A 27,924-nucleotide genomic window follows, 5' to 3' on the forward strand; every position below is an offset into this window, starting at 1 on the left:
TCTAATATATTGTCAAAAGCAGGCTTGACAAGCAAGTACAGAGAAGCAACTCAAAAGAAAAACCTCCATCCCAGAAGACTTTGGTACACTTTGAAGTGTGCTTTGCACCCAACACCACCCAATCCAATTAAGTCTGGAACACATCCTTAGGGGATTGGCTCTTCCCTATACAAAGTTTGGATTTATACCCTGCTTTCTCTCCCCTAAGGAGACTCAAAGGGACTTACAAACTCCTTTTTCCTTCCTCTCCCCTCAACAAGGTAGGTGGGGCTGAGAGAGTTCTGAAGAAATGTGGCTACCCCAAGGTCACCCAGCAGGAATGTAGGAATGCATAAGCAAATCTGGTTCACCAGATAAGACTGTGCTAATCATGTGGAGGAGTGGGGAATCAAACCCAGTTCTCCACATTACAGCCCACGTGACACCATGCTGGCTCTCAATCCCAGCTAACCAGTTTAGATAAGGCAATAAATCCCTCTTGGTGAGTCTGTCCATTCACCAAGTGTGGCTCACCTCCAGGAGAGCTTCTTCCTTCACTTCAATAGTGCCCATACTCTGGAACATCTTTCAGCAGAAACCCCGTTTGCCTCTTGATGCTCCTGCATTGATTATTGGACAATGTAGTGTCAAACGATGTCACGGCCAGAATAAATTGGCTGTTGTGGGGTTTCTGGGCTGTGAGGCCATGGCCTGGTAGTTGCCTACATCTATGGCTGGCATCTTCAAAGGTATGTCACAGTTAGATATGTTTCTCTGTGTGACACAGTGTGGAGTGATTGTGTGGTGGTCAATGAAACAGCAATGCAACTGTAAATGAACTCCAACCAGACACACCCAGACACATGCACCCCTATGGACAAATGTATCCCACCACACAATCATACCACACTGTGTCACACAGAAACACATCTTACCATGACATGTCTCTAAAGATGCCAGCCACAGATGTGAGCAAAATATTTGGAGCAAAAACTACCAGACCATGGCCACACAACCTAGAAACCCACAACAGACAAATTATTGGACAGTGGCAGATACCAGCTGTATCCTCTTTGTGTTTGAACACTATGATTTGGATCCCAGACTCCTTTTTCACTTGTGAAGGCAATTCTGCCATGAAAGGGTAAGGAAATCCTTTTCAGCAATTCCCCTTCCCACCATTGAACCACACTTCTCCCATGCAGTTCCTAGACCCCTCCCCCCAGGCATGAGTACAGGAAGCTTAACAGGATACAATGGAAGAGGGGATGCAGGAAACTTTATCCTTCATGTAGTGAAGCTCTGCTTGCCCTGGATAGAATCCATCCCTTTTGTATCAGGTATGCTCAGTACAAGTTTTGAATCAACATTTTTTCCTTCTCCCTGTTCCAATCAAGGCTACAGGAATCTTGGAAGATAAATTGACAATAAATTGATGGGTAATAGAAAGAGACAAAGCCACACCTAACGTTCCTTAATAAAGTTTATTGACTTATAACTATGCTTAGGAAAATACACTCAAGGGTTAATATGCAATTTAGTTTAACCTTACATTTTGGACAAAGGCTTGTATATAGTTTAGGTAAAAAAAAAACCAGGATGTGATCTGCTCTGATTTTACATCTATTACAAATGTATAAAAGCTCTTCATGCACTACAGTAGATAGAAAGCATGAAAAAATTACCTTTGGTTTAAATTGAGAAAATAATACAAGTATTGCACTGTAAAAAGCTTCAAACACGGTGCAACCCAACATAAAAACAATTCAGTGCCAGCTTGCAAATGTTCATTAGCTAGTGTGGTTTTCTTTTTAAAGGAGAGGGGGGAAAGTATATACACATGTGTGAAGGAAACCATTTTCTTAAACTACCTGGATGCAATTAATATCGTATCTCAGCTTGTTAGCAATACAACCAAGATGCAATAAATTTATCTGAACCTCCGTTTACAATTTTTCAGCAAAAAATTAACATTGAAATCAACAGCATCATGAGTATTAACTGACCTGTCAGTTTGTTCTATTAAAAAAAAAAAGATTTTAAAGTTCCAGCCCTCGGGTCAATCAAGCCCCAAATAGCAGCAATGTAAAGATGTGTTGCAAGTTCCTAGTTATTTTTCAGGTCACTTGTGGCACTCGTGTATAAGTACTTACTTATACAAACACTAAAGTTCCACTCAGCCACACTGCCCAACACGGTATACACAACACAAGACACGAAAGTATGCGTCAAGGATGGCGTGACAAGCACTGCTGCAGAAAGAAGCCCTTGAATACAGAAGAAGCTGGAAAGTTGGCACCCAAAATTCCTGCAACAACCCAAATCCTCATTTTTAGAAGTATCTACTTTAGGCAGAAACACAGTAAGTTATCTACATTTTCACACTAATTTCACTTACCCCCAACTTAGCTTTGCCTAACATTAAGTCAAGAATTACATTCCCACCTTTTATTGGTACATCTTAAAGATTGCCCAGTGGACACACTGGGCTCAGTCTTTTCTAAACAGAAAAGAAGTCAGTCACAACATCCAATGTACCTTGGGACACAGCCATTGCCTCATGTGAAGATTTGTTGCATAACACTTGCCTGCACTCTTGTGCTTGAAAATACCACCTAACAGAGGCACTGGCTGCTACCATTTCTCCGAGGGTGAAATCTTGAGTCTTGATCGTATACTAAAAATGTGCTTTAAACATTAATAGAATTCTCATGCAATGTCAAATCCACTAATGTCATTAACACTATAGCCACATATTTGCCTTCATCTTTTCAACCAATTTGGTTAAAAAAGAGTCATTTAAAATGCAGCTCAGGGCCACGAAGGCTTTTACAAAATGGTAACATCTCTTTAAAATAGGAAGAGATCCTGAAAACCTCTACACAGTTCTGGAGTTTCCAGCCACTGTTCAAACCTCTTACAAAACATCAAAATATTTTACAACCAACAATAAAGCTGTCTACAACTATTCTAACTATCTGGTTAGGAAGACATTTCAGCAGTGTTTAATGGTTCAACATAAATATAGTTGCAACTTGATTCTCAGTTGACAATGATTGTCGCAGCCAAGTAAGTATGGAACATAAGCTATTCACACAAATATCTAATGTTATACAATTTATTCTGCCCTAAAGGGATTCTTCTCCCTCAGATCTTTGGCCTCCCAATACAAACACCCTCCCCCCAAAACACACACAGAAGTAACAGGTTCCTCTATTCAGTCAAGTTATGTTGAAATGTACCAAAAAAATTGATGTCAGCAAAAGGGCGGGAAGAATCTAAATACAACTCAAACTAATGCAAGCTCAGCAGTCTCAGGGGTGGGGGGAGTAAATATTCTTGCAACAAGACTTAAAACCTTTAATTACCATATGGGGGCTCAACTGACTAAACCTTTGATCAAATTTGATCTGGTAAACCTTTGATCAAATCAACTGAACCTGTGCTCCTGGCACTGCTCTGGTTCATTTTGTTAGGGATTACATGGGAGAACTTCCCAGTGGATTGTGCCCTTTAGCTGCAGAAGCTTCCATGCAGTTCTCCAGAGACCTGTAATATACCAACAGACTTCAGGACGACAATCAAGACTTGGGATGTACAGAGTGGATATACTGGAGGAGTCTTGTTCAGTTTTGCAAACTACCAGCTGATTTCTCGCTGTCTGTTTAGTCCAAAAAGATCAAGTCTTGTTAGAAACAGACCTGTGCATTAAATTTATTTGGGACTTCTCTCCCAGTGGCTGAAATCATTTTTATTTCTCTCTGTGCCAGCCATGAACAGACGGGGATAATTTAATTAAAACTTGATTGAATAAGGAACGGGCATTTCTACATCGTCCATATTTCAAGGATTGTTGCTTACCAGTTTTTTTTCTGATACATGGAATTTTACACAATGCAATAATTTGTCTTAACTGAACAAATTGCTTGAGCAGACGAACTGCTCAGGAAATATGCACAAGCCGTTTTTGGGAAGGAAATCCCAACATGTTTCAGCAGACAAAATCTACCATGGAGCTCCTCTGTGCAAACCCCAATGAGGAGACAGAGAGCTCTGCAAGGAGGCTACCAAGCTCTTGGAGTAGCTCCCATTCCATTCAATGATGCTTGTCGCAGGGGAACTTCTCAGAGAAAAGTAATCTGAGAAATTAGCTTCAAAGGTGTGCAATTACAGTTATTGTGGCAGAGTCCAAAATATTTATAACTATAACAAAGCAATATGAGAACCATTAAATTTGTGGTCAAGAAAGACAGAGAACACTGGCCATGTTAAGCAACAAACCTCAAAATATCATCATTAAAGGAAAGAAATCCAATAACAAAATCAAACATGCATATATAAAAGAGTTCATATAAAACACAAATACTAAACTTCTAAAGGCATAAACTGCATAGGTAAAAATAAGGACAAATTATGTGCAATATTTTCCTCTCTTAAAGCACAAAAGGAAATAATCACTTTGTGTTAAAGTAGTATTTACCAAATATGGATTCACCAATCGGCTAGATGGAAAGATTACTTCAAAATTTTGGCTTGCTGATCATGATTAGGGGACCTGAAATGTATACGTAACTTAAAAATATGACCAAGTGATTACTGCTAGCCAACATTTTCCCAAAGTGCCTTTTTACAAAATAAGTCACCGCATTTTTTTGCGGATCAACTAACGAGTTCTTTAAGCACTCACCACACCAACAGGTTAAGATAAACTAAAACTAAGATAGATTAAAGGATCAGAGCAATATACTTCCTGTTTCTGTTCATAAAACACTTGGTTCATCAAGTTCTGAAGGCCTGGTGTTTGTCCAGAGACATATTAACCTGGGATGAGCCTCGAAGAATGGGGTGAACCTGCCTGTGCTTTGTTTCTATGAATACTGTACCTTCTTAATTACCTGTCTGCATAAAGACTCAATTCACACATAGCTAAGTATTCTGAACTCCAGAATCACATATGGAGGGGCAACCACATGAATTTCCAAGTAGATGAGAAAAACCCACACAACTGGTCCTACCTTTGTGGTTCTGTTGCTCACGAATATACACAGGGTATATGGCAAAGAATTAGACCACATAAGTGGCTTCCACCCTGTGATGGGTCTCCAAATGAAGCCAAAATGGGGGGAGGGGTGCTATCTTGGATGATCAGAGAACGTTAAAGACAAATTAATGTGGTAATTCAGGTTCACTTTTCACCATTAGCATGGGCAGGTATGGGAGACAACATATGCCCACATCTCTGATCAGGTTGAAATTTCTCCCAGGAATGTAATGACTGAACAGGTCCAGTCCTTGTAGAACATCTCCTGCACAAGTATACAGAATTGTACAGGATCATAGCATCACTCTCAGAAACTCTTATTTGTTTCTTCTGGCTTGTTCATGACACTCCCAGTGGACTGTTTCCCAAGTCCACCTGAAACCAACTACTTGTGAAAAGCTCTAATGGAAGTTTTTTGTAAAAAAAAAATACTCAAGTGATTCCAGAATCCAGGAGATTACGCAGATTTAACAAGCCACAGCATTACATACCTTACTTGCCCTCTCTACACAAAGAGATACAAATGGTTCATTAACACAACATTTCCTCAAAGGTCAGGAAAAACACAACCAACAAACTTCAAAAATATATAAGCCAACAGAGCTTAAGCAAAGATTCTACAAGAACTGTACTGAAGCTCTAGAAGATCTTACAGAAGAAGAAATCACTGTCGTTAAACAGGAGTTTGGTTAAGCTTGCCCCTTTGTTGCCTTCTCAAGATAGTACACGTTTACCAAATGACGGTTTAGGTGCTTACTATATTCACTTTCTTTGTTAAAAGAACGATCACAAAATATACACACATAGTTCTCCTTTACAGCCTCAGCTTCTGTCACTTCTTGAGATGGTTTCTGATTTGTTTCCTCCTGCACTGACCGAGCCCCATTTAATCCAGAATCATCACTTCTTTCCGAGATGTTGTCACTTATATCACTGCCGTCATGACTGTGGATGCCCTCATCCTCTTCCATTTCCGGACTTTCGTTCACAGTTACACCACTAGGAGACTCTGAAGCCAGATCTGTTTTAGTGCTCTGCTCAGGTTTTTCCAGTGACTGGGAAGATGGTGCTTCTTCTGAGGATTCAGCCTCCAGCTCTTTTATAGAACTGTCCTCTTCCAAAGGTGGGGTTGCTACAGCCTCTGTTTCACAAATTTGCATTGGCTGAGTTGCCTGAACCAAATCTGGATTAGCTTCCATCTCACAGCTATGTGTGGTCTGAATCTCTTGGGCCAAATCTGGTAAAGTGTCCTTTAGCACATCAGACTCCTTTTCTGAGCCAATATCAGACAGGTCCACAGTGCTGGCTTCAGGAACAAGAGGTAGTTCTGTTTCAACTTCACTCTGAGAAGCTTCTGCAGTCTCCTCTTCTACCATGGCCATTTCTTGGTCTTTCACCTCTAACTCCGTGCTTCTGGCCACATACTGTGCAGGCTGTGGCTCTGGATCCTGCAGATTTTCTCTCAGGCCAAGTCCCTGGCTCTCTCTGCTAGCTGAAGCATCGATGAAAATTTCCTGTTCCTTTCCATTATTTGAAGCATCAATGAAAACTCTTTGATCCTCTCCATTATCTAGAGCATCAGTGAGTGGCAGTTCACTGCAAGGATCATCAGATGTTTTACTTTCTCCTCGTGTAGCAGGAAATTCTTCACAGACAGGCTCCTCATCTGGGATGTTTTTATCACCATGAGTTTTGTTGTTTTTGCCAGCTTTACTCTTCTGAGATTTCTTTTTCTTGTTTTTCTTATGGCTAAAATTTTGCTTTCTGGCTGCCTCTGATTTGCTTTCAACCTTTTGAGAGTCCTGACATTTGGAGGACTTTTTCTCTGTTTTCTTCTTCTTTTTCGCTATTACATCAGTGTCGTGTATAGGATCTTTTTTCCAAGGAGAAGTATCAGCTTTTCTTTTGAGCTTCTTTGCCTTACAAGATTTCTCAGTCATTTTGTCAGGCTTCACAGCCTCCTTTTCAGCCACCGTTTTGCGACTTCGGGTTGTTACCTGGCCTGTACCAACACTGCTGGTTGGTTTCTTCTCTTTAGACAGGCTCTCCTTCTTCTCTTCTTTTACAGCTTTCTCGCTCTTCTTTTCAATAGACTCTTTCTTGGCTTTCTCTTGTCCCCCTTTATTATCACTGCCAACATTTTCTGAAATCTTCACTTCACTTTTTTTAGTCCGTAGTCTTACTTTTGAGACATCCATTGTGATACCGCAGCAGTCGGGATGCCTGGATTTAATGTGATACTGCAGGTTACATTTCTTTGACGCAGCGTACTCACAGACAGGGCACAGGAACTGCCGTGGACTGATATGGAGCTCAACATGCTTCTTAAAGTTGCTTCGGTCAGCTGTTTTGTACTCGCAATGGGGGCAGGTCAGTGGTTTGGGCCCATCATGAACCTGCCGGGCATGCCGAGTCACTTCATGCTGGTTTGATGCCACGTAGCTGCACTGTTCACATTTAAACGGCTTCTCGCCTGAGGCAAGGAAAAGAAACAATTACCAGTGATTTCCTTACAAACAGCAATTTAATTGTGTAGCAATACATTCACAGGTTGGTCCATGCTTTTGTATTTACTGAATTTTTAAAAAATGATTTTACACATTTTACACGTTCACAAAAGACAAGCAACAAAATATAAAAACAGAAGGGAACAAAAACAAACATGCAAGCAATAACTAAGCCACATATGCTGGACTATGATCAATACATACCAGGAAAGATCACTCTATAGTAATATTAGCAATTGGAATCCATACCAAACTGGTCCATTGAAGGCAGTGTAGAAAAATGAAAATTAGATATGAATAGTCTTACACAAACATCACACTATACATCTCACAATGTACTGTATTCTCACAAGAGTTTTTTAAATTAAAATTTCTTTAGAGTGAACAAATTTGCCCCTCCCACATCTTTTAAACCGTTTCAGTTGATCAGTGACCCATACTTTAACATTCACCTCTAGAAGGCAGGTGTATGCCAGCAATGACAATGGTCAGTTTTTGGTGCAGCAATTCACTTCATCTATGGTTTTAAACGCTCGTAAAATTATCAAACTGACAGGCCAGGAAAATATTTCTACTATTAAAAATGATTTACTTGTTCCATGCATTCCACCACAAGGAGATTTCTCATAATTCAACAAAGTGTGAAATAGCCTTTCCAATCTTATCCATAATAAATGTTCCCATCAATGACACGTTTGATTAAGCTACTGCACAAGAATTTTATCTAAATGGGCAAGTTATATTCACCAAGGGGTATGTACTTCCCATTTTGAGAACAAGAGCAAAAGACACCTGCAGCATTTGCCACCGTAACATGGACTTCTTGGCAAGAAGAACTCCTATCAACAGGCCAAAGCTGGATTAGGGTCTTATGCTTCTTGGGGCCAAGTCAAATAATATGATGTGCACTTGTGATAACTTTTATTTTAAGGGTTAAAGACAGTCATCAGGAGGGCTCAAATTGAATCAGGATCACAACACTTAAGTAAAGTAGACACATGCAAGCATTGTTTTCCCTGGAGCCACAGAAATCAGTGAAATGATATAAGTACTACAGCCTCAATACAATTAAATTGTGTTCTTCTAAAACTGGATTTCATATTGTGTCACCTGTCCTGAGTCTTCAAAGCACACTGATCTATATGAACTCCAGGTAAATAGCACTCTACTAGCCTTTACCCCATAAAACATTTGGAAAAAATTTTTTTGCTTTGAACACTCAAATAAAAGATTAGAAAAATGTTTTTGCTTTGAATACTCAAATAAAAGATTAAAATTAATTTGAAGAACTGTCTGTGCCTTACTTGAAGGTATGTACATGACTAAAAAAATTGAATCAACAGCAATGCCATGATTTTAAGTTTAAACAAAACTCTATAACACAGGCTTGAGTAAAAGAAGCTGGGGGTGGGGAAATTCAGTGGAACAGATCAACAGAGGAAGGGTTAAGAACTCCCATCTGCAACTTCTCTGCTTCAAAGTACCCGCTTTCACAGATGCTTGGAAAAGAAGCAGGGACCCCTGGTTCCTTTATTACCTATAGCTATAGCAGCAAGCATAATTTGACCCAGTAGCAGAAATTCTCAATTCTTGCAAGAAATATAACCATTTCACTCTTATGTAAAAGTAAAGGTAAAGTTTCCCCTTCAGTCGTGTCTGACCCTGGGGTACCACTGCAAGCAGTGATTTCATAGGCAAGCCATTTTTGTGGGATAGTTTGCCATTGTTTTCCCTGGCTATTCTTTACCCCCTAGCTATGTGCTAGGTACTCATTTACCGACCAAGGAATGGATGGCTGTTGACCATGAGCCAGCTGCCAGAATATCTGACCCACAGAGGGCTTGAACTCCTGAGCGTGTGAATGGCAGTGCAAGCACTTAACTACTACGCCACGCGGCTCACTCTTCTGTATTCTCTTGTTAATTGATTGTACCACTAACCTCACTTTTCAGCCAGAGGTACTGCTGCATCCTTGCTAAAATAGCATTACTCTATAATAAGAGAACTTTAAAATCATGGCCTTGAATACCTTTTTCTCTCCCCGCCCAACATTTTGTTTATATTGCAACATCCAATCTGAGAAAGTTCTGCACATTGCTTTGTATTATTGTAACTAGGCCAAATAGAAGGTATAATTACATGGTCTGTGACAACCTTACATAAAACATGATGGCATTTTGCACAGAGATCAAGATCCCACCCACAAAATGCACAAATGTTCTGCCTACACACCCATCTATCACTCAGTGTCTTCCTTTAAGAAGCTGCCAGAAAGTTTTAATTATTCTTTTAACAGCCCTACACAAATTCCAACAAAACTGGTGTAAATGAGCACTGCACACAAACCAACAGTACTTTATAACTTCAAACTATTCTTGTACTTAAGCTGCCTACTATCTCAACTAGGGCCCAACTGAGCAAACCCCAAGGCTCACGGGTATTAGACTGATTGGAATGAGGATCAAGAAGATTCAGCAGGAGCAGAGGCATAGCTGGGCCATACCACATCCGGTGTGCACACTGCGTTATCCGCCCACCCCCCCACACACACACTTACCTTCATTCAGCCTGAAAGTGCAGACTGGAAAAAGCAGCCTGTTCACTTGAGGCGGAAAATGGCCTGGTAGGTAGTTCCCACCAGGTCATTTTCAGCCCCAAGTGAACAGGCCATTCTTCCAGCCTGCATTTTCAGGCTGAACTAAGGTAAGTGGGGGGGAGAGCCATGGGGGGGGGCACCACGGGGCAATCTCCCCCCCCCCCGGACGTATGCCTGGTGCAATGCGCGTGCGCGCACACACACACGCACCCCCGCCCCCTGGTACCTCCGCCTCTGAGCAAGAGAGCTAAGCAGGGAACTGTCAAGCAAATTTCCAGGATAATGGTCATCTACTGGCTGTGCAAAGTCAAGGCATCTATCAAGTAAGTCATTAAGCCAGTTCTACAGTCCTGGCTGCCAGGAGTAACATAGAAACCTGGAACTGAGCTTAAGAGGATACTGCCCCAGGAGTAACTGTCTTCATATCAGCAGCCTTTGCAGTTCTTCCAGGAGACCTCTAGATAAGATGATCCCACAGGAGTCTTTTAAGTTCCAGTGAAAATGTGACTTAAGAACACAAATTGTGCCAACTTTCTATTTTCAATCTGATGTTATAGTAAAGGCGTTATGTACCATTTTGTAGTAGAGCTGCTTTTGAGATACAAATATGACATTTATGGAGGCTATTCAACAATATTTTAAACAATTACAGATGTGGGCCCAGTGACAACTTTGAACATTCATACTCATTTGCCAATGCAGCTATCAGATTACTAATATGGTACATCATCCCATGAGAAAGAAATGAGAAACTTTAAAGATTACTCATTATACACATTTAAAGTGCTCTATGCAAAGGAACTGCCCATTCAGCATTAAAAGATGCATGACACAAGTATGAAGGCCAAGATATGCATCATTTTTTTTGCCACTTGTACTACAACTCTGCTGCATCAAAACAATCATCAGTCATTTGAGCTGAACAATAATACCTGGCACTATTTATTACATTTGTATCCTCCTCCAAGGATGTCAGCATGTCATAGATGCTTTTCCCCTCCTCCATTTTGTCTCCACAACTACCTGTTATGCATTAGGATGAGGTTCTAAGTGCACTTTCCTGAAAGCAAATCCCCAGAAATAAAATCAGGCTAATCTCTGAATTAATCTTTTCAGGATTGTCCCTCAACAATATTATCTGGAGTTACTGCATCAGCGGAATGCAGGACACCACAGTCATTTTTTAATGAGTTTTATTTTTTATTTTTATTAGTCTTTTGTCCCCCTGCCCCCCCCCTTCTCCTGGTCAAAAACAGTTCTTCTGATATTAGTGTACTGAAGAAGTACTCCTTGGGTGAGTGGTAAATCATCACTCTCCTTTACACAATTAGTAAATAGATATTTCTTTGTACCACAGACCTTACCAAGCTTTGTTACAATGACTAACCAACCAGACCAGACAGCATTCTAATTTTGTAATGACGCCCTTCAGGACTGTCAGTGCATCTCCCAAAAATGTGACAAGTTTAACTGTAGAACCAACAGACCCTTCTTGGAACATGGAACAAGCTCTGAGTGACAACATTTTCAAATTCACACAGCAACTTCAAACGTGTGGATTGTTTTCTTCACATCAGCATCTTTCAGAAATTATACACGCTGAAGTCTTTGCACGTGAGGGCCACTGTCTAGCCAGCTATCTTCAAACCATGTTCTAACAGTACTTAGGTCTTTTATTTTTGTGTTACAGCTTGCAAGCAGAATCACATGCTTATCTTTATTGTGGTCCTCAGGCCCACAGAAGTAGAGTTCAACAAATCAGGGAACAGTGGCAGAAGGGAAACTAGAGATCTGGAAGCATGCCATGATGATCATTTGGAAGCGATCCAGGACAGATTTCATTTTAAATTATTGTTAAATAAATTTCGGTTATTCAATTAATACACATGACTAAATAGCAGAAAAAACGTGTCCATTGAGTTTGACAACAGAATGACTTCTTAATATGCTCATGCAGTTGATGAGGTACTAATTTTCCTTTTAAGTAAATTCAGTTTGGCAGATGGAAGTAATTAGGACTAACTCCACATCTGCAATGGTCCATAAAGTTTAGAGGAATGTATCAGCCAATTTTATAATTGTATCACTAAAGGAATAATTCTTACACATATATCCACTACCAAGATGTGAATAGCTATATATAAATATACAACACGAAGTGGGGGGGAGGGGAGAGAGAAACAAAATAAGGACAGAATTACTTCTAACAAATGAACAGTTATTGTCTCCAGCTTCTGAGTCTCACTTCTTCACTCAGAGGTCTTCAAAAAGTGCCACTGCCTAGTATCTACCAACTACTGGCCGAGGAAGACAAGCCTCCATACAGGCCTAAATGAGTCCACTCCTATGTCCCAGTGATCTACTGTAAGATTGTTTGCCAAGAACAGAGTAGCAAAGGAGAATCAATCTGGTAAGATCAAAGATGAGAAATGGAAATCTTTCAGTACAATCCTAAACAAAGTTGCACCCTTCTAATACCCTTGACTTCAAATAACTTAAGAGGGTGCAATTCTGTTTAGAACTGCACTGTAAGAGGTCCTAGCATCATGTGAAAACCACAATGTTTTTGTTCCTGCTATTAATCTACGTATATATTTTGATGTTTTGTGTACCTTCTGGGGTTATAAAATGGGATATATATTTTTTCACATAAATAAAAATTAAGTATATAACAGTTTGGAGATCCTAGGGCACAGGTGTCAAACTCGCAGCCCTCCAGATATTCATGAACTACAGTTCCCATCAGCCATTGCCAGTATAGCAAATGCTCATGTTGGGAGGGACTGATGGGAGTTGTAGTTCATGAACATCTGGAGGGTCACGAATTTGACACCCCTGTCCTAGGGGATCATCTTCTGGAAGGAAAACAGGAAGAATTTCAACAGATGGATTTTAGCCTCAAGTGTTTCCACCCTAAAATGGCAAAATATTTAAAAGTTAATTAAGAATAGAATTTGTGAAAACATGCCTTGACCCATGAAAGCTATCCTAGTTGGGAGGCAAGTGGAATTAACTCAGTCAAGTGTTAAACTTCACAAACAATTGAAGAATTTTTCAAAGCTAGCTTATCTTTTTGATAATAACACTGATGTGTCACCACACAAAACCTATTTCACATATCCCAGGGTTAGCAATGAAATGCATTCAGCTGGACATTATGTAGCAATTATCCCAGAGAAACCTTAAGGAAGCAAATGTGGCCTGCAGTGTAGATTATTACTGCACCAGATTATTGGTTATATTGGTTATACACCGAATAAAAACCACACAGCTCTCAAACTGCCTTTTTACCAACCTGAATGAGTACGCATATGCCTGGTTAAATGTGTCTTCTGAGAACTGGAATATGGACACATGGAACACCGGTAGGGACGTTCTCCTAAGAAAATAAACAAAGGCATTAAAATAAAGACAACATTTTTAGTTACTGAGCATTTTGTCTAAAAATCTTCCCAAAATCTTGGAAGAATTATATCAGGCATGTCAAACTCATTTGTTATGAAGGCTGGATATAACATGTGATTTGGTTGGGCCAGGCCAGGCAGGAGGGGGCTGCCTTAGCTGATGAGAACCCAGAAGGCTCACAGTATTTGAGCCTTAAAGGTACAGAATATTCTTTTTGGTAACTTTCAGGTGTACCTACCCTTTTAAAAAATGGATGATCCACTAGACAGCTGAGGCAAATGCCCCCTCGATTCCAATGTGACCTGGAAACAAATTGGGAACAAGGGGGAGGGGTTGCCTCAGCTGAGTCGCAGGTCTGATAACCACTCTAAAGGAGCCAAATCTGGTCTCTAGGACGTATGTTTAATACCCATGAGTTATAGGACAGTGATATATGACAATGACAGTCAGTTATATTTGCAACAAAATGAACAGTGGATGACTATGCATGGCAGGAAAATTGGGAAAGCAAACTAGCAGAGCATGCAGTCATGGCAAAATTAACAAGATGTGAGTAAAAGACCAGTTCAGAATATCAAAATAAATGGAAAGCATATTATTTTTATTATCTTCATGAAGGCAGAGTGGAGGAAGGGGAAGCTCAATTGACACATGTGCTTTGTCTAGACTCGAGTTTTACTCTGTATTATATATGGAAAGAGAGGGAGCAAGAAGGGAAGGAGGAATAGGGGAAGGTTAAAAGGGTGTTTAACAGGGGAAAGCATCCGAATGATTAACAGGTAGATGATAATTATATAGGGTTTTATTTCCCAGTACCTGGAAAAAAAGTATAGAACTTTATTTATTTTGATTTATAAGACGCCCTCTCTCAAAGCGCTAAGGGCATTGTAAAACATTCAATATAAACATGATAAAGTCAATAAAATACATTTTCAACAAATTTGGCATCATAAAATCAGTTTAAGGGAGGAGAATTAAAAGTAAGCCGCCCCACCCATTCAGACTGGAGGGTAAAGGAAAGAGGAGAAGGGAAAAGGGGAACAAAAAAGGAAGGGGAAATAGGAAGGAGTAAGGAGTGGGAAAAGGAGGCCAAAATGGAATGCCATGGCTGCCCTCAACTATAAGCCTGACAGAATAGCTCTGTTCTTGCAGGCCCTGCAGAACTGTTTTAGGTCCTGCAGGGCCCTGTTCTCTTTTGACAGAGCTGAAAGGCCCTGGCTAAGGCAGTCAAACTACTTGCAGAAGGTTCCTTGGAGATATGCTGCACTGTGGTATGAACGTTATGTGTTATAGTGGTGTAAACCTCACATTCATGTGGGGATAGGGAGCACAACCACATTTCTGGGTGACTACTACCTAGTCTAAGCACTGATACTACAGATCAAAAACTCAACCTCATTTGTCTTATAAGATCAAAGCCCCGCAGAACAGCCTCAACAGCCATAGACTGAATTCAGAACAGTGCTTGCACAGGCACAAGGATTTTTGCCTGCAAAGGGCATCTTTCACATCTCTCCTCTCCTGCAGCTGCCCAAATTGCCTGTCCAATATTCTATTCCTGAGGATTCTGTTCTACATGAGTAGCATTTCAGTCTCACATCTTGGGTAGAAGCATTTGTACTCATGGATTTGCTAAGTCAGATACAACACTAACACTAACAGTGCAATCCTGATTGGGAGCGGGGGGGGGGGCAGAATGGGCTGTGGGAGTGCCATGGGGCCCCACCAGCATGCTTCCCAGCCCTGCTAGTATAAGAGGGACCTACACCAGTGGGGAGAGCCAACGTGCAGGTGTCACAGAGCTCTGCGGCACCCAAATGTGCAGGTGTCACAGAGCTCTGCAGCACCCAAAAACGGAAGGGTGTTCTTATTGGAGGCTGTGTTGGTGTCCAGAAACACACCTCAGCAGGGGGTGAGCCAAGGGCATTCCTGGGAGTGGGGCTAACTTTAGTTGGCTTCCACCAGGCTTTTAGCCTGGGAACACCCCACTGCAGTTCTCTGACTTATTCCATGGAAACACATGGTATGAGTCATAATGGAGCTTTTCTGGGCAGTAACAGGTGGTTTTCTCATTGATGCTTTCTGGACTGCCTGGAGCTCCATTGGAGGTGGTGCAGCAACACCCCCCAGCCCCGTCCTCAGCCACTGTGGAGTCCCCATCCCCCTGCATCTGAATTGAGCTGCTCACACTCTCTACACTCAATGTGGAATGTTGGTATACAAGCAATCCCAACATATGAAAAACCTCAAGGAGAAAGGGAGAGGAACAGAAATTTAAAAAGCACTTAGGTGATTCCACTCTCTCAAATCTGTAGTTCACTAGCAAATGCAAAGTACATCAACACACATGCTGTTTAGTCCTACTGCTAAACACTGTTCTATTTTCTTTTGTTCTTTCTAAGCAGTCCTTGAACAGGAGAGATAGGTGAAGATGGACCCCACACAATACTGTGCCAAGCTGAAACTATAATATGACCACCAGCTGCAGTAACCAGTCTACAACTGGCTTTGGGGTTGCCAACTCTCTTGTCTCAATCTGGTTTCTGCATAATTGCAGATTTCTTAACAATTTTTCAACCAGCACAGTTGTACTTATAGTATCCCCACAGTGACACCCTCAAACTTTACTTGTGATTCTGCAGCCTGTAAATTTGGCTTTTAAAGATAAAGAAGCCTTACTACACCAAAAATGTTCACAACTCCATTCCTGAGAGTGTTCAATAAACACTTGGGTTAGTTCACAACTGGTGTCTTTGTTTTAATAGGGTTTGACGGATATGGATTAATGTCATTTCTATTCTGTGTTTCTCCCCAAAGCAGACTCCAAAGCAGCTTACATTGTTCTCTTCTCCATTTTATCCTCACAAAATCCCTGTGAGGTAAGTTAGACTTGAAAGTGTATTATTGGCCCAAGGTCACCTAGCTAACAACCAGGGCAGAGTGGAGATTCATATCTGGCTTTCGCAGATCCTAGTCTGACACTCTAACCACTATATACTGGGTCTAAGCTCATTCCCTATTTAGTACTAATCCCAACTGTCTTCAGCATGGGCTCAACTGAGAAGGGGTAAGAGGGTTCTCCATGTCCACACAATTGCTGTCTAGTGAGGGGGGGGGGCAGTGGGGTCATCTCATTTCACAATTCCAAAATCTCTCCTGATAAGCACAACCCATGAAGGTTATGTGACAGGGATAGGAGATGAAGAACAAGGATCGCCTGAACAATAGCAATTCTAATTAATCTCATAAATGCATCAGAGGAAAGGCCAAATGGTAAGGGATGAAGAAAAATAACTGGAACAATGGCACGCAAATCAGCATGATTGGCCCATCCATAGTGATTGGATTTGATGGAGCAAATTATGAGCTGTGCCTTGGACTAATTTCAGGGCTAGAATCAGGGACCTCATGTATGCAAAGCATGTACTGCATTTGAACCCTATGCTTTCCTTGGCTTACTGACCCTGGCTGATATGACTGGCTTTATCACCAGCATCAATAAATGATGCCCAATGTTCCATGCTGTCTTTTTCCTGTATGTCCAGTTGGAGATGTGGTTCGGAAATGCTCTGCAATATGTGCCAGGTGTTTGAATCCCAACTCTTCCTTCTGTTTTGTACTGATTGTTTGTTTCTGGCTAGAAAGTGAATTCTGCCTTCTTTCCAGCATCTCCCATCTTACTATTTCCCACATAAGTATTTTCCCTCAATGAGCTATTAAGAAATTACTAAAATGCCTTGTGAGAATATTCTGCAGTGTGTTCTATTGTTGTAGTGGTGTGTTTGCGTCCCCTTTGTTTTTGAAAAAAGCTGCTCCTCAGGGCATGAAGGAGTTTTCTCCACCAGGTGAGCTGTGGAGGTGTTTGGAGATCTGAATGGAACAGGAAGTCTCCAATCCTTGAATATCTATCTGTCAAAAGACTATGCATTTCCAGGAAACTGGAACCCTCAACTGCAGAGAAGAGGAGTTTGGATTTATATCCCACCTTTCTCTCCTGTAAAGAGACTCAATGAGGCTTACAAACTCCTTTCCTCACAATAGACACCTTATTAGGTAGGTGGGGCTGAGAGAGTTCGGAGAGAACTGTGACTAGCCCAAGATCACCCACCAAGCTTCATATATAGGAGCAGCAGAACAAATCCAGTTCACCAGGTAAGAGTCTGCTGTTCATGTGGCAGAGTGGGAAATCAAACATGGTTCTCCAGATTAAAGTCCACCGCTCTGAACCTCTACACCACACCGGCATCACTCCCAAGAGTTTGATGATTATAGTTTGATGACTGGGTACACCACAATCCTCCATACAGCAGAGGGTGCTGTGTTATGATTAAGTGCTTCATTGAGCAAGTTAGCCGACCCAAGAAAGAGATTACAAGGAACTAAAAATATGCATCTAATGAACAGTTTTTGCTTCATATTTACAGTGTTGATGAAGACTGCCTTCTCTTATATAAGGACGTAACTAGTTACCATAAAATATATTTATACTCTTCTCTTTTGGAATGATGCACTACATTTCTAACTTGCTAACTCCATTTCTAAGCACCTTATGAAATTCTCAGCAACATACCTCCAAAAATGATTTGTTCTTTCTATACACAAAGCTTAGCCAAATGCTATTTTGGAAACAAAGAAACAACAATCTAAACCTAATTGATAGAAGCTCTATTAATGCAAAATCTGAACAAAAATGGGGAAAGAATTCTTGCTGACACTGTATGCACATGGTTATAATTTTTAAGATATGCAAATCATTTCCTTTGGTTACTACTGACTGAATTTGGGAGTTGATACATGTGAAATGTCGAGTTTTGATATATAAGAAATGCCAATCCATTCAGGACTTTCGTAACTACCAATACCACCAGATCACTTAAATCTAATCCTACAAACTATTCTGCTAGTAGGTTTGTGATGTTAATTAAAAGTTTTAAAAGATCCCCGCTATTATTGTCACCATTAATTCAGACAACTGGCTTATGATTTGCATTTCAAAATTAAATTACTTTCAGGTAAAACAATTACATTTGGTGATTCCTTACAAAGTTTCTATTTTCTAACTCTACATTTGTTCAAAAGTATTTTTTTCTAAATGTTTCAGGATAGACTCTCACAAAGAGGGGGGAAAAAGCTGAGCAGGGAAAAACCAGTTAGCTGACTGTTCAAAGTACTTTCCAAAGCACAAAACATCATTGGCATTTTTTGCCTCTGAACAGAAAAAGATTTAATTTAGCTATCACGGGTAATAGCTGTGACAATAGTGTCTACAACAGTGACCCTGCCCCTTCAGCATTGTGACAACTAAGTTAAAATGTAAAAGGTAATCAATTTACATTAGGTCTGCATTCTATAACCTGCTTACTCCAGATTCTTTCAAAGCCAAGTCGTGTTGTAAAATAAGAGATAGTGATTTGATGTATATGGGTTTTGTTTCAGTCAAGTATGGAACACATTTACACACCTTTCATTTCCATGTGTAAAAAAGTCTAATGTATACGTTGTTAAGAATTCAAGCAATGAATCCAATGTGGTAGACCCAGAAATGCAAAATGCGCTACAACACAATAATTGTCAAGGTGAAGCATTATACCGAGCAGTGGACCTGAGCAGAACAAACTAAATGTATTTAATATTCTTCTAGGAAAAAGGCCCTTATGATGTGGCTGGTACATTCTAGGGCCCCAACCTCCAACTGCTGGAAAGTGGGTGTGATAGTGGCAGCCCAATCATTTCTAGCAATTGACAATTTTCTCCCAGGTCCCAGTAGATGCTGCAGTACTTGATTAAGATTTTTTCATTAGGTTGGGGGGAAATTGAAGCTTCATCTATAAGCTATTCTGTGAGCCAATCTGGCTGAAAAACAAGATTTAAATACATCAAATCAATAAATATGGGGATACAATACTCACCTGTATGAGTTCGAATATGTTGAATATAGTTGTTCTTTCTGTCAGAAAAGTAGGAGCACTGTGAGCATGTGTATACCTTCCGAGGAAAATGATTTCTTAGATGCTTCTTCCAATGATATTCACTGACTGTCATATATGTGCAGATGGTGCATTTGTAGACCCGCTCATTTTCTCCTACTTTGTTGTGGTGCTTCAGGTGAGCTAGATAGTGATCATATCTGCTAGTGTTATAGCCACAGCGGTCACATCTAATGGGCCCCTTGGAGAAATCTACCTCTTCTGTGCCATTAGGTTCAGTTTCTTTAATCTGGCCATGCTTCTCAGCTTTTTCTTCTACAATGAATCTGTTGGCACCATGAACCCGGATGTGATCAACAAACTCCTTCTCTGACTCAGTCTCATATTGACAAGGCTTACATCGAAATGGCTTGTTCTTCGAGCTCTTACATTTGTCATCTGCTGTCTCTGGAGCATCTGGATCTTCTGTCCCTTTTTGTGGGATATCTTTGCCTGGATCAGGAGGAACAGATGATTCAGTCACTTCTGCAGTTTCAGGATGAGGAGCCACTGGAGCTTCAAGGGCTGCCAGCTCCATATCTTCCAGGTCTTCAGGATCACTCTCCATATCATGTTCTTCATCCATATCTTCTCCATCACTGTCTGAAAAGTTGGTGTTGCCCACAGTTGTCAGTTCAGCCATTTGCTTCTCTTCACCAACCAGGTAATCACAATTGCCATTAACTTCTCCTGTCAGGGCAACATTTGCCAACATAATAAGCTGAGGAGCTGCCAGCTCAGCTTTAGAAAGTTCAGCAAAGTCATACACATCGTTTGAAAGCGCCATGCCAAGGTTACTATTGCCAGAAAACAGGCTGCTGCCACCAGACTGCCCTAGTACCTGTGTTGCCATAGTAACAATTCTGTTAAAAAGAGACAAAATAAAAATATTTTATGAAGGACACTTTTAAGAAGAACCCATTCTATAATATTCAAAAGCAAAAGAATTTCAGGTAATGCTTAAAATCATAAATTAAAATGATATAATAACAGAGGATTTCTGGGACAGTTTCTCTTTTTTCCTTGTTCACAAGCTTGTTTTTATCCTCTGTTCATGAAGGACAATTTTTTAAAAATCTACTTAAGTTGCCTCCAGTATTTTATCACAGACAAATATTGCAACATATTCCACAAAGCCCAGACAGATTATTTGGACAGGCAGCAGTCTACCTTATGTCACCATCCATAAGGAAAGGAAAAACTAAAGACTCCTTGGTCCCCAACCCTGCACGCGGAATGAAGCATCTCTCCCTCACTTTTTTCAGGTGACATCTCACACACTCTGCTATGGCCATAACCTAATCGGGCACGGTTTTCGGTCTTTTTGCGGCTTTACATTGTTTTCGATTACTACCAGGTTTGCGGCGGGCAAAATCCCAAGAAAAAGCATTTGCAGATTAAGCGTTGGAATGAAGGCGAAATACTCATTTAAAGGCGGCGGCAACTGTACGGAATTAAGATACATAGTAACATAAAGAATTGGCTTGGATCAAAAGGTATGGAACGCGTTGAAAAGTCTGATCACATAGGATCAATCAACTCACCAACTTTAATAGAATTTATACAATCTGTTTTAGAATGTGTCAAGGAACGTCAGGTTTACCCTACTGGAAAGTCATATTAGATGTCTTTCAATAGGAAGCTATTATCTAACGTATATTAGTTGAATTTACATGATTTTATTATCACTCATTAATAACACATGTAATAAATATCTTCTACTATTTATCACAAAAAGAAGAGAAGAGTTTGGATTTTCTCAACCAGAAGGAATCCCAAAGATACTCCTTTTCTTCCTCTCCCCACAACAGGAACCTTGTGAGGTAGATGGGGTTGAGAGTTCTGATAGAACTGTGACTAACCCATGGTCACCCAGAAGGCTTCATATATAGGTGTGGAATGGAACCTGGTTCTCCAGCTTAATCCCCCCTTAATCACTACACCATGTTGGCTCTCAGATCACATGTGGTCTGGTAACTCAGCACAAAGGCAAGGTTCTCCCATTTTAACTGTCTTGCACACTATGCAACAGTCAGCTTCTGCCACTTTAAAAAGACCTGACTTTCAAGCACTCTCAAAAGAGTTCAGAGCATATTTCTATGTTAAAAAAAGCTACCAAAAGTCAATGACAGTCAAGGCTAAAGCTCTCTCAAGCTATAAGCTGCCCTATACCAGTGGTGGCGAACCTATGACACACATGCCAGAGGTGGAACTCAGAGTCCTTTTTGTGGGCACGCTTACTGTCGCCCCAGTTTGGGCGACAGTGGCATAGTGCCAAGGGGGTGAGGGGGGCATGATGCACTAGGCATGCGCCCCTGCAGGGGCATGGCAAGGGCGTTCTGGGGGTGTAGTGGCGGTGTTCTGGGGCGTTCCAGGGCAGGGCGGGGGTGGACAAGGGCATGGCAGGGGTGCAGAGCGCACGCGTGCCCCGGTTGCAGTTTCCCCTTGCTTCACCCCTGACACTCGGTCTCTAAAAGGTTCGCCATTACTGCCCTATACACTCTTCTCAACAGCAACCTCTAAGCCAGGGAACCAATCAACTGTTACAACTAGGGGTAATGTACATGCTACAGCTGAATTCTACCAAACAAAGGGCTAAAAAGGCAGTTTAGTACAAGAAGGATGGGGATGGGGAGGTCAGATGAGAACAAAGAAATTAACAAATAGCCCAGGTAGTCATGGTTCAATAGAGGTTAAAGAGCAAGACTAAGAGGGTAGGTATGCAGACAAATGAGTGTTGTGGGAATATGTTTCAATCAGTTCAAATCTGCCTGTAGCTACCACCAAAACAAGCTGACAGTTCCCTGACGGCAAATTTTGGAACCACAAAGATTAATGCAGATTATAATTCCCATTTTACAAAAGTGCACTGATTCTGGAAAATACATCTTTTCACCATTCTAATTATACAGATTGAAAATGTGAAAGAATGATTGAAGTACACCAAGATTAAGTAATCCATTAAGAAAACCTGAGAATGCATTGATAAAACAGAGAAGGAGGAGCCTGGCTTCCTATGATAATCAACAGCATACAATAATGAAACAAAAGGCCACAGAACAACATTCTATCTCTAAGAGTGGCCAGACTGAAGCTTCTGAAAAGCTCACAAGCCATGTATAAAAACCACAGCTAACCCCTGTTGATATTTGACAAGACACCAACAGCTGTCACAGAAGATTTGCTTGTACTACTACACCAAAAAGCAATATTGCCTTTCTTAAAAGTTCAATGCATTTGACCTTACTTCAGCCTACACGAAAACTTTTTCAGAAGTCCATCTACATGAACAGACTACTTGGGACATTTGTTTAAAATCACAGCACAACTATGTGGTGTTACAATACCAGAATATCTAAATTATCCTACTTAACCAAATCTCATTACACTGTTCCTATTGAATTGTCTTAAATTTTGTAATCAGCACTAAGTCTCAGCAAGAAAGCAAGCCCATCGAGGATATAAATAAACATAACACTCTTACTCTGGCAGGAACTTCCCAACTATTCAAGTAAAACGTGAAGAAGTGAACCTTAACATGTAAAGGCATGTGCTCCAAGTTAATTCAGACTAACTACACAGAGTAAATACAACCCTACATTGCTTTAAAGAAGCTTCAAGGATTTGTAGCAAAACTCGGTGATTATCCATGCTTTAAATTCCATGATGAAAGATTCATTTTCAAAACTTACCCAAAAAGTCACACCAGGATTTCTTTTGTCCCCTTCCCCTCTGCTACATTACAGAAAAGGTGGGGTGGAAGAACCCATACAGTCTCAAACTTACATGCTTATTCCTCAGCAACAAAAGTATGCCCGGCAGATCATTTGTGCTTGAAAGGAGCTAACCAACAGTTGGTGGGGGGAAAACATTTACTTCAGCACTGGTCTCATTTTGGCCTAAACGCAAACCATCTCAATGACCTACATACACAACACTGAACTCGGTCTCAAAATGGCAAGCCAAGAAAGCCAGCTCTAATCGAACTTTTCTGGGGCCAAAGGAAGTCTCTCTCAAGCCAACGGCCTCTAGCAGCATGGTTCCTCCGTGCATAATTACTTGGAAGTTAAATCCTGCCGATTTTAGTGGGCCTTACTCCCAAGTAGGCGTTCAAAGCATTGCAATCTGGAGGCTACAAATCCTCACAGGAGAGACTGCAATTAAAACACTTCCCCCCACCACCCCCACGACTGAATTTCATGTGTGCCACCAGTCCAACCACCATCGGCTTGCTCCTGCATTCCAGAAATAGGCATTCGGCCATTTTCTCAAATACCAAGTAGAAACAGCAGCAGCACAAAGCAGCTCTTTGCGCAAAAACCTTGCTTGCTGCAGCACACAACACAAAACTCACGAAAGTCGGCGGCTTGGGTTTCTTTTTTCTCCCTTCTGTTCAAGGTCGTCGCCTCCAACCCCCCCCCCCCCCTTCGCAGCTACTCCCCTCCCCCTCTAAGAAAAAGTTACCATAACTCCTCCACAAACTTTCTCTAGCGGGGTTTCCCGAGCCGACGAGTGCAAAGATTTGCCAGCCCCCACGCTCCAGCGCCAGCGAAGGCGGGGAGCTTTCTTTTCTCGCCCGAAATATCCGCCCCCCCCCCCCGACAAGAAATTGGGACGGGAGGGGAATTGGGGGGTGGGAGTGGAAGAAAGAGAAGTTGTTGCTTGATTCGCTCTGCAAAGGTAAACAACATTTGTAGGCGGGGGGGGGGGGAATGCTCAGAGATGGGGAGCGGATTTGGAAGGGAAGGGGAGATCCTGTTACCTCCTTTGATAATAATTCAGGAGGAGTCGCCGCGTTATGTCTGTGGCTGCAAAACTATGTCTATTACGTTGGAGCAAATGCTCTGTTTGCAAGAGGCTAGTGGGCTCGGGTTTTGTGGCCCGGCCAGCAGCCTTTCCCCCTCCCCATCAGACCTGCGAGCCCGTCTCGGCTCTTATTAACAAACACACAAACGGGGGTGGGGAGGTGGCTCTCCGGGTTCCCTGCAACTTTGCCCTGGGGGAGGAGGGGGTCCGCCTGGGGGTATGGGGGGGGGGGGCCGAAGACAACTGGCCTGGTTCCCCTTCCCAGGGAAAGGAAACGTGGTGAGGCCCACTCACGGCCCTGCCCCACTTGTGGGGGTGAGGGCAGGAAAAAAAGAACACATCAGCACAACCATTCATCATGCCATTCCCCTCCCCCCCCCCGCAGAGCCACCCCACCCCCTCAACTCACGGGGGAGGGGGAGAAATCGCTGTCCAGCTTCCCACTTGGGCGGCTGCCCGCGGCCTCCACAGCCCGAGCTCCTCCTCACCGGACTTGCCTTTCTTGCTTCCTGCCACCGAGGGCGGCGGACCCAAGGGGAGCCCGTCGGCGTCGCCTGTGGGGGGGTGGGAGGGGGCTCTTCCTGCTGCCCGCCTGAGGGGGGCTCCTCGGCCAGCCCAGCCTCGGCTATCCGCCCTCCTCGCCGCCCGGGGCCTGCTCGCTCGCTCGCTCCCCACCCCCTCGCCGCCCGCCTCACTCCACCCCCTCCGCCGCCGTCCCATGCGCAGCAGCAGCACCCAGCCTGCAGATCAGCCCTGGACAGCGCCACAAGCTCGCGCCCGCTTTCCGCCCCCCTCACGGGCCTCGCCTCAGTGGCGCTCGCTCACCTTCCCCTTCCCCGCTCCGTCTCTCAGCTCGCCCGACTCCCCCTCAGAAAGGCGGCGGCGGCGGCGACCAAGAAGTCGGCGGTGGCGGCGGCCCGGAGTCTCCTCACGGCAGCGACAGCGGCGCGCATTCCACCACACTCACCACGCGCGCGCGGCTGCGGCACCAGCAACGGCCGCCGCCGCCAGGGAGGAGGAGGAGGCCACGCCCACCCGGCTCTGCCGCGGCCTGGCCACGCCCTTTCACTCATGGCTTCTCCGCCCCCCCTTTCCTTTCCTCAGGTTAGGCCTGGCCTAGTCGAAACCTAAGCTGAGGACGAGTGGAAGGCCAAACGGCCCCCCGAATACTGAGGGGAAATGTTTGGCGCACCCTTCTGGACAGGCCAGCGGGGGAAGTGTGTTCCAGGCCCTGGTGGGCCACCACCTGCCGTTTAAAGTTTTAAAACAACCAAGCTGAGAGAGCATTTCAAGTTTTAAAACAATCGCAGCAACATGGTTAACAGCTGACTTCCCTAATCCTGCCTTCTTCCCAAGGGGCTCAGGGTGGTGCACGTGGTCCTCCTCTCTTCCATCACCCTTTCAAACAGTCCACTGTACCAGAGAGAGGGTGACCACATTGTTTACTTCATTTATAGCTTGTCCTTCTCCCCAATGGAGACCCAGATGGAACTTTCATCATTCTCTCTTTTTTATCCCCATAACAACCCTGTTAGGTAGGTTAGGCAGAACTGGTCAGCAAGCCTCCACAATTGTGCAGGGGCTTGAATATGTATGGCTAATAATCTAACCACTAGCCCACACTGGCTCTCTTTTAAAGGATTGTTGACATCTGTCCTCTGAGACATGTGGCTTTGGCTTCTGTGTAGTAAAATCAGCTGAAGTGGCTTCAGAGAATAGATTCCTGAACAGCCACAGAGTACCGAGAACTACCTGCAGATTGAAAAACCAGCCAGGCTTTTTGGGTGGAGTTAAAGAGAAAGTCAGAAGAAAGAAAGGGACTGGCCTTGAAAAGATCCCCATCCACAGTTGGCTCCTGGAGAGCAAGCAGAACTGGCGCTGAAGTGAATTGCCATTCTCTTACATTATAGCGATTATACATCAATTCACAACTCTGAATATAAATTCGCATGTGCAAACCCTCTTTTTTGGTGCCCCTTTGACAGCCTCCCAACTCAAGAGCCTAGGGAGCTACTGCCGGTCAGGCTTCACAATACTGACCTATGGGGAAGGCAGCATCAGGTATGTGTTTGTTTTTACCCCACGTTGCCTCTGCGAGGTAGACTAGGCTGAGAGAGAATGACTGGTCCAAAGTCACCCAGTATATTTCATGGAAAGTGGAGCATTTGAAGGTTTGGCAGTGCATAATCTGTACAACTTGAAAACTACAACACAATTCCTTTTATGAAAAGACCCCTTGGGATTATTTTAGTAAATTTAATTGTACCCTAGTTCGGTTCATCATGGAACTTTTTACTGACATACGGCTTTCTGATTGTTCAGGTACTTCACACACTAACTCAGTAAGCTTTACAACAGCTCTTGTGAGGCAAATTGATATTATTGTCCCTCTGCTGCAGGTGGGAAGACTGAGGCTGAAAATGACTTGGCCCAGACCAGCATGTGAGTTCATAACGAAATGAGATTTAAGTTGGAAACTTTCTGGTTCACACCCTGCTGTTAGTCAATGTGATCAAAAGTGCCATCAAGTCACAGCCAACCTACAACAATCCTTCCTGTTGTTTTCAAGGCAAGAGACAGGCAGAGATGATTTCCCATTGCCTGCCTCCTGGACTTCTTTGGTGGACTTCCATCCAAGCACTGATCTGAGCAGATTAGACTAGCCAGGGTCAGTAAAGTAGCTCAGACCATTGGCTGCAAGTCTATACACACTTGTTTGGGAATTTGCACTATTTGAACACAGGAAGAAAGTGTCCCTTTCCGCACAAGTCACCTACAACGTTTGCAGAACATTTGCAAAACTTTTCAATTCCCGCCCTCTCCATTTGTTTGCAGTGACCCCCTCAAAATGTTTCGTGGGTGCCATGAGGTTTTTCCCCTCTCTCTTTTTTTTGGGTTATTTGAAGAATCAATGCTTTGAAGAGTCAGTGCATGAGTTCTCTGCTGCTGTGTATAATCAATGCTTCCAATTTTGTAAAAAAAACTGACAAAAATAAAAAGGCAAGGGGGGACAGAGTGAGCTCAGGGATGCGATAAAATTTTTATCCAGGGGAAAGTTCAGAGATGGCCCGGAGGTGTGGAGAGCACAGCAGGAGAAAACGTTGCATATTTGACCACATAGCAAGGGAAGACATTTTGAAAATGTTTCAAAGAGAAGAATAGTTGTAATAGGGGTTTCATATAGAACATTTTCAGGCTGGAAATAAAACATTTTTGGAACGTAAGGGGGGGAAACAATGCAGAACTCCATGGAGGAAATGTTTTATTTCCTGTTGTAAAATGTTTGTGTGGAAAGGGCCAAAGTGTTTCAAGCAGTGGGTTGGGACTCCAGTGGATTGCTAGGCCAGGAGAGAGCAGGGGAGCAGTGAGCTTGATGGCATATTTGGCTGTGCCTCTGCTTCATGTGCAAAGGGGCCATGGGATGCATCCTCTTGCTTAGTAATGCTATATATGTATACATATTAAACATGGAAAATATAAATTTGTTCTGTGCTAACTGAGATTCTTTCTTTTTATGTTGAGGAGGGACAAAATAATGTAGAGTTGTTGAGGCACATCTGAACTGCTGAGGGTCAATGGAGGGGGCATCCTCATCTGCCTGATAAAGATTACAGCATATTTACA

The 27,924-nt window shown here is 42.6% G+C and overlaps 1 protein-coding gene and 1 long non-coding RNA gene across 9 annotated transcripts; one reads left to right on the plus strand and one right to left on the minus strand.

The window, feature by feature from the left end:
* Positions 1-1,449: 1,449 nt before the first annotated feature.
* Positions 1,450-25,305, minus strand: REST (RE1 silencing transcription factor). Of its 8 annotated transcripts, none has more exons than XM_048503069.1 (4): positions 25,126-25,305; positions 19,438-20,357; positions 13,419-13,502; positions 1,450-7,493 (listed from the first exon to the last, which is right to left on the minus strand). In XM_048503069.1, exons 2-4 carry the CDS (start codon positions 20,345-20,347, stop codon positions 5,710-5,712), a joined length of 2,778 nt encoding a protein of 925 aa, XP_048359026.1. In that variant the 5' UTR covers positions 20,348-20,357; positions 25,126-25,305; the 3' UTR covers positions 1,450-5,709. The 8 variants fall into 8 exon arrangements, with proteins under 8 accessions (XP_048359026.1, XP_048359028.1, XP_048359027.1 ...); XM_048503071.1 differs by lacking the exon at positions 25,126-25,305 and adding an exon at positions 24,789-24,970; XM_048503070.1 differs by lacking the exon at positions 25,126-25,305 and adding an exon at positions 24,798-24,969.
* LOC125436236 lies at positions 24,125-27,924 on the plus strand. The gene is made up of 3 exons (XR_007245025.1): positions 24,125-24,174; positions 26,700-26,742; positions 27,823-27,924. It is a non-coding gene; the product is annotated as an uncharacterized LOC125436236 (long non-coding RNA).

The sequence above is a fragment of the Sphaerodactylus townsendi genome, linkage group LG07 (genome assembly GCF_021028975.2).
Source record: "Sphaerodactylus townsendi isolate TG3544 linkage group LG07, MPM_Stown_v2.3, whole genome shotgun sequence".
Lineage (NCBI taxonomy): Eukaryota > Metazoa > Chordata > Lepidosauria > Squamata > Sphaerodactylidae > Sphaerodactylus > Sphaerodactylus townsendi.

Bases quoted from the DNA above. Each gene is read 5' to 3' on its own strand.
- REST (XM_048503069.1), bottom strand. From the start codon at position 20,347: ATGGCAACACAGGTACTAGGGCAGTCTGGTGGCAGCAGCCTGTTTTCT. The intron at 13,503-19,437 runs GTGAGTATTGTA...TTATTTTCTTAG, and splicing joins ACATATTCGAACTCATACAG to GAGAACGTCCCTACCGGTGT. The intron at 7,494-13,418 runs GTTGGTAAAAAG...TCCTTGCCTCAG, and splicing joins GCATATGCGTACTCATTCAG to GCGAGAAGCCGTTTAAATGT.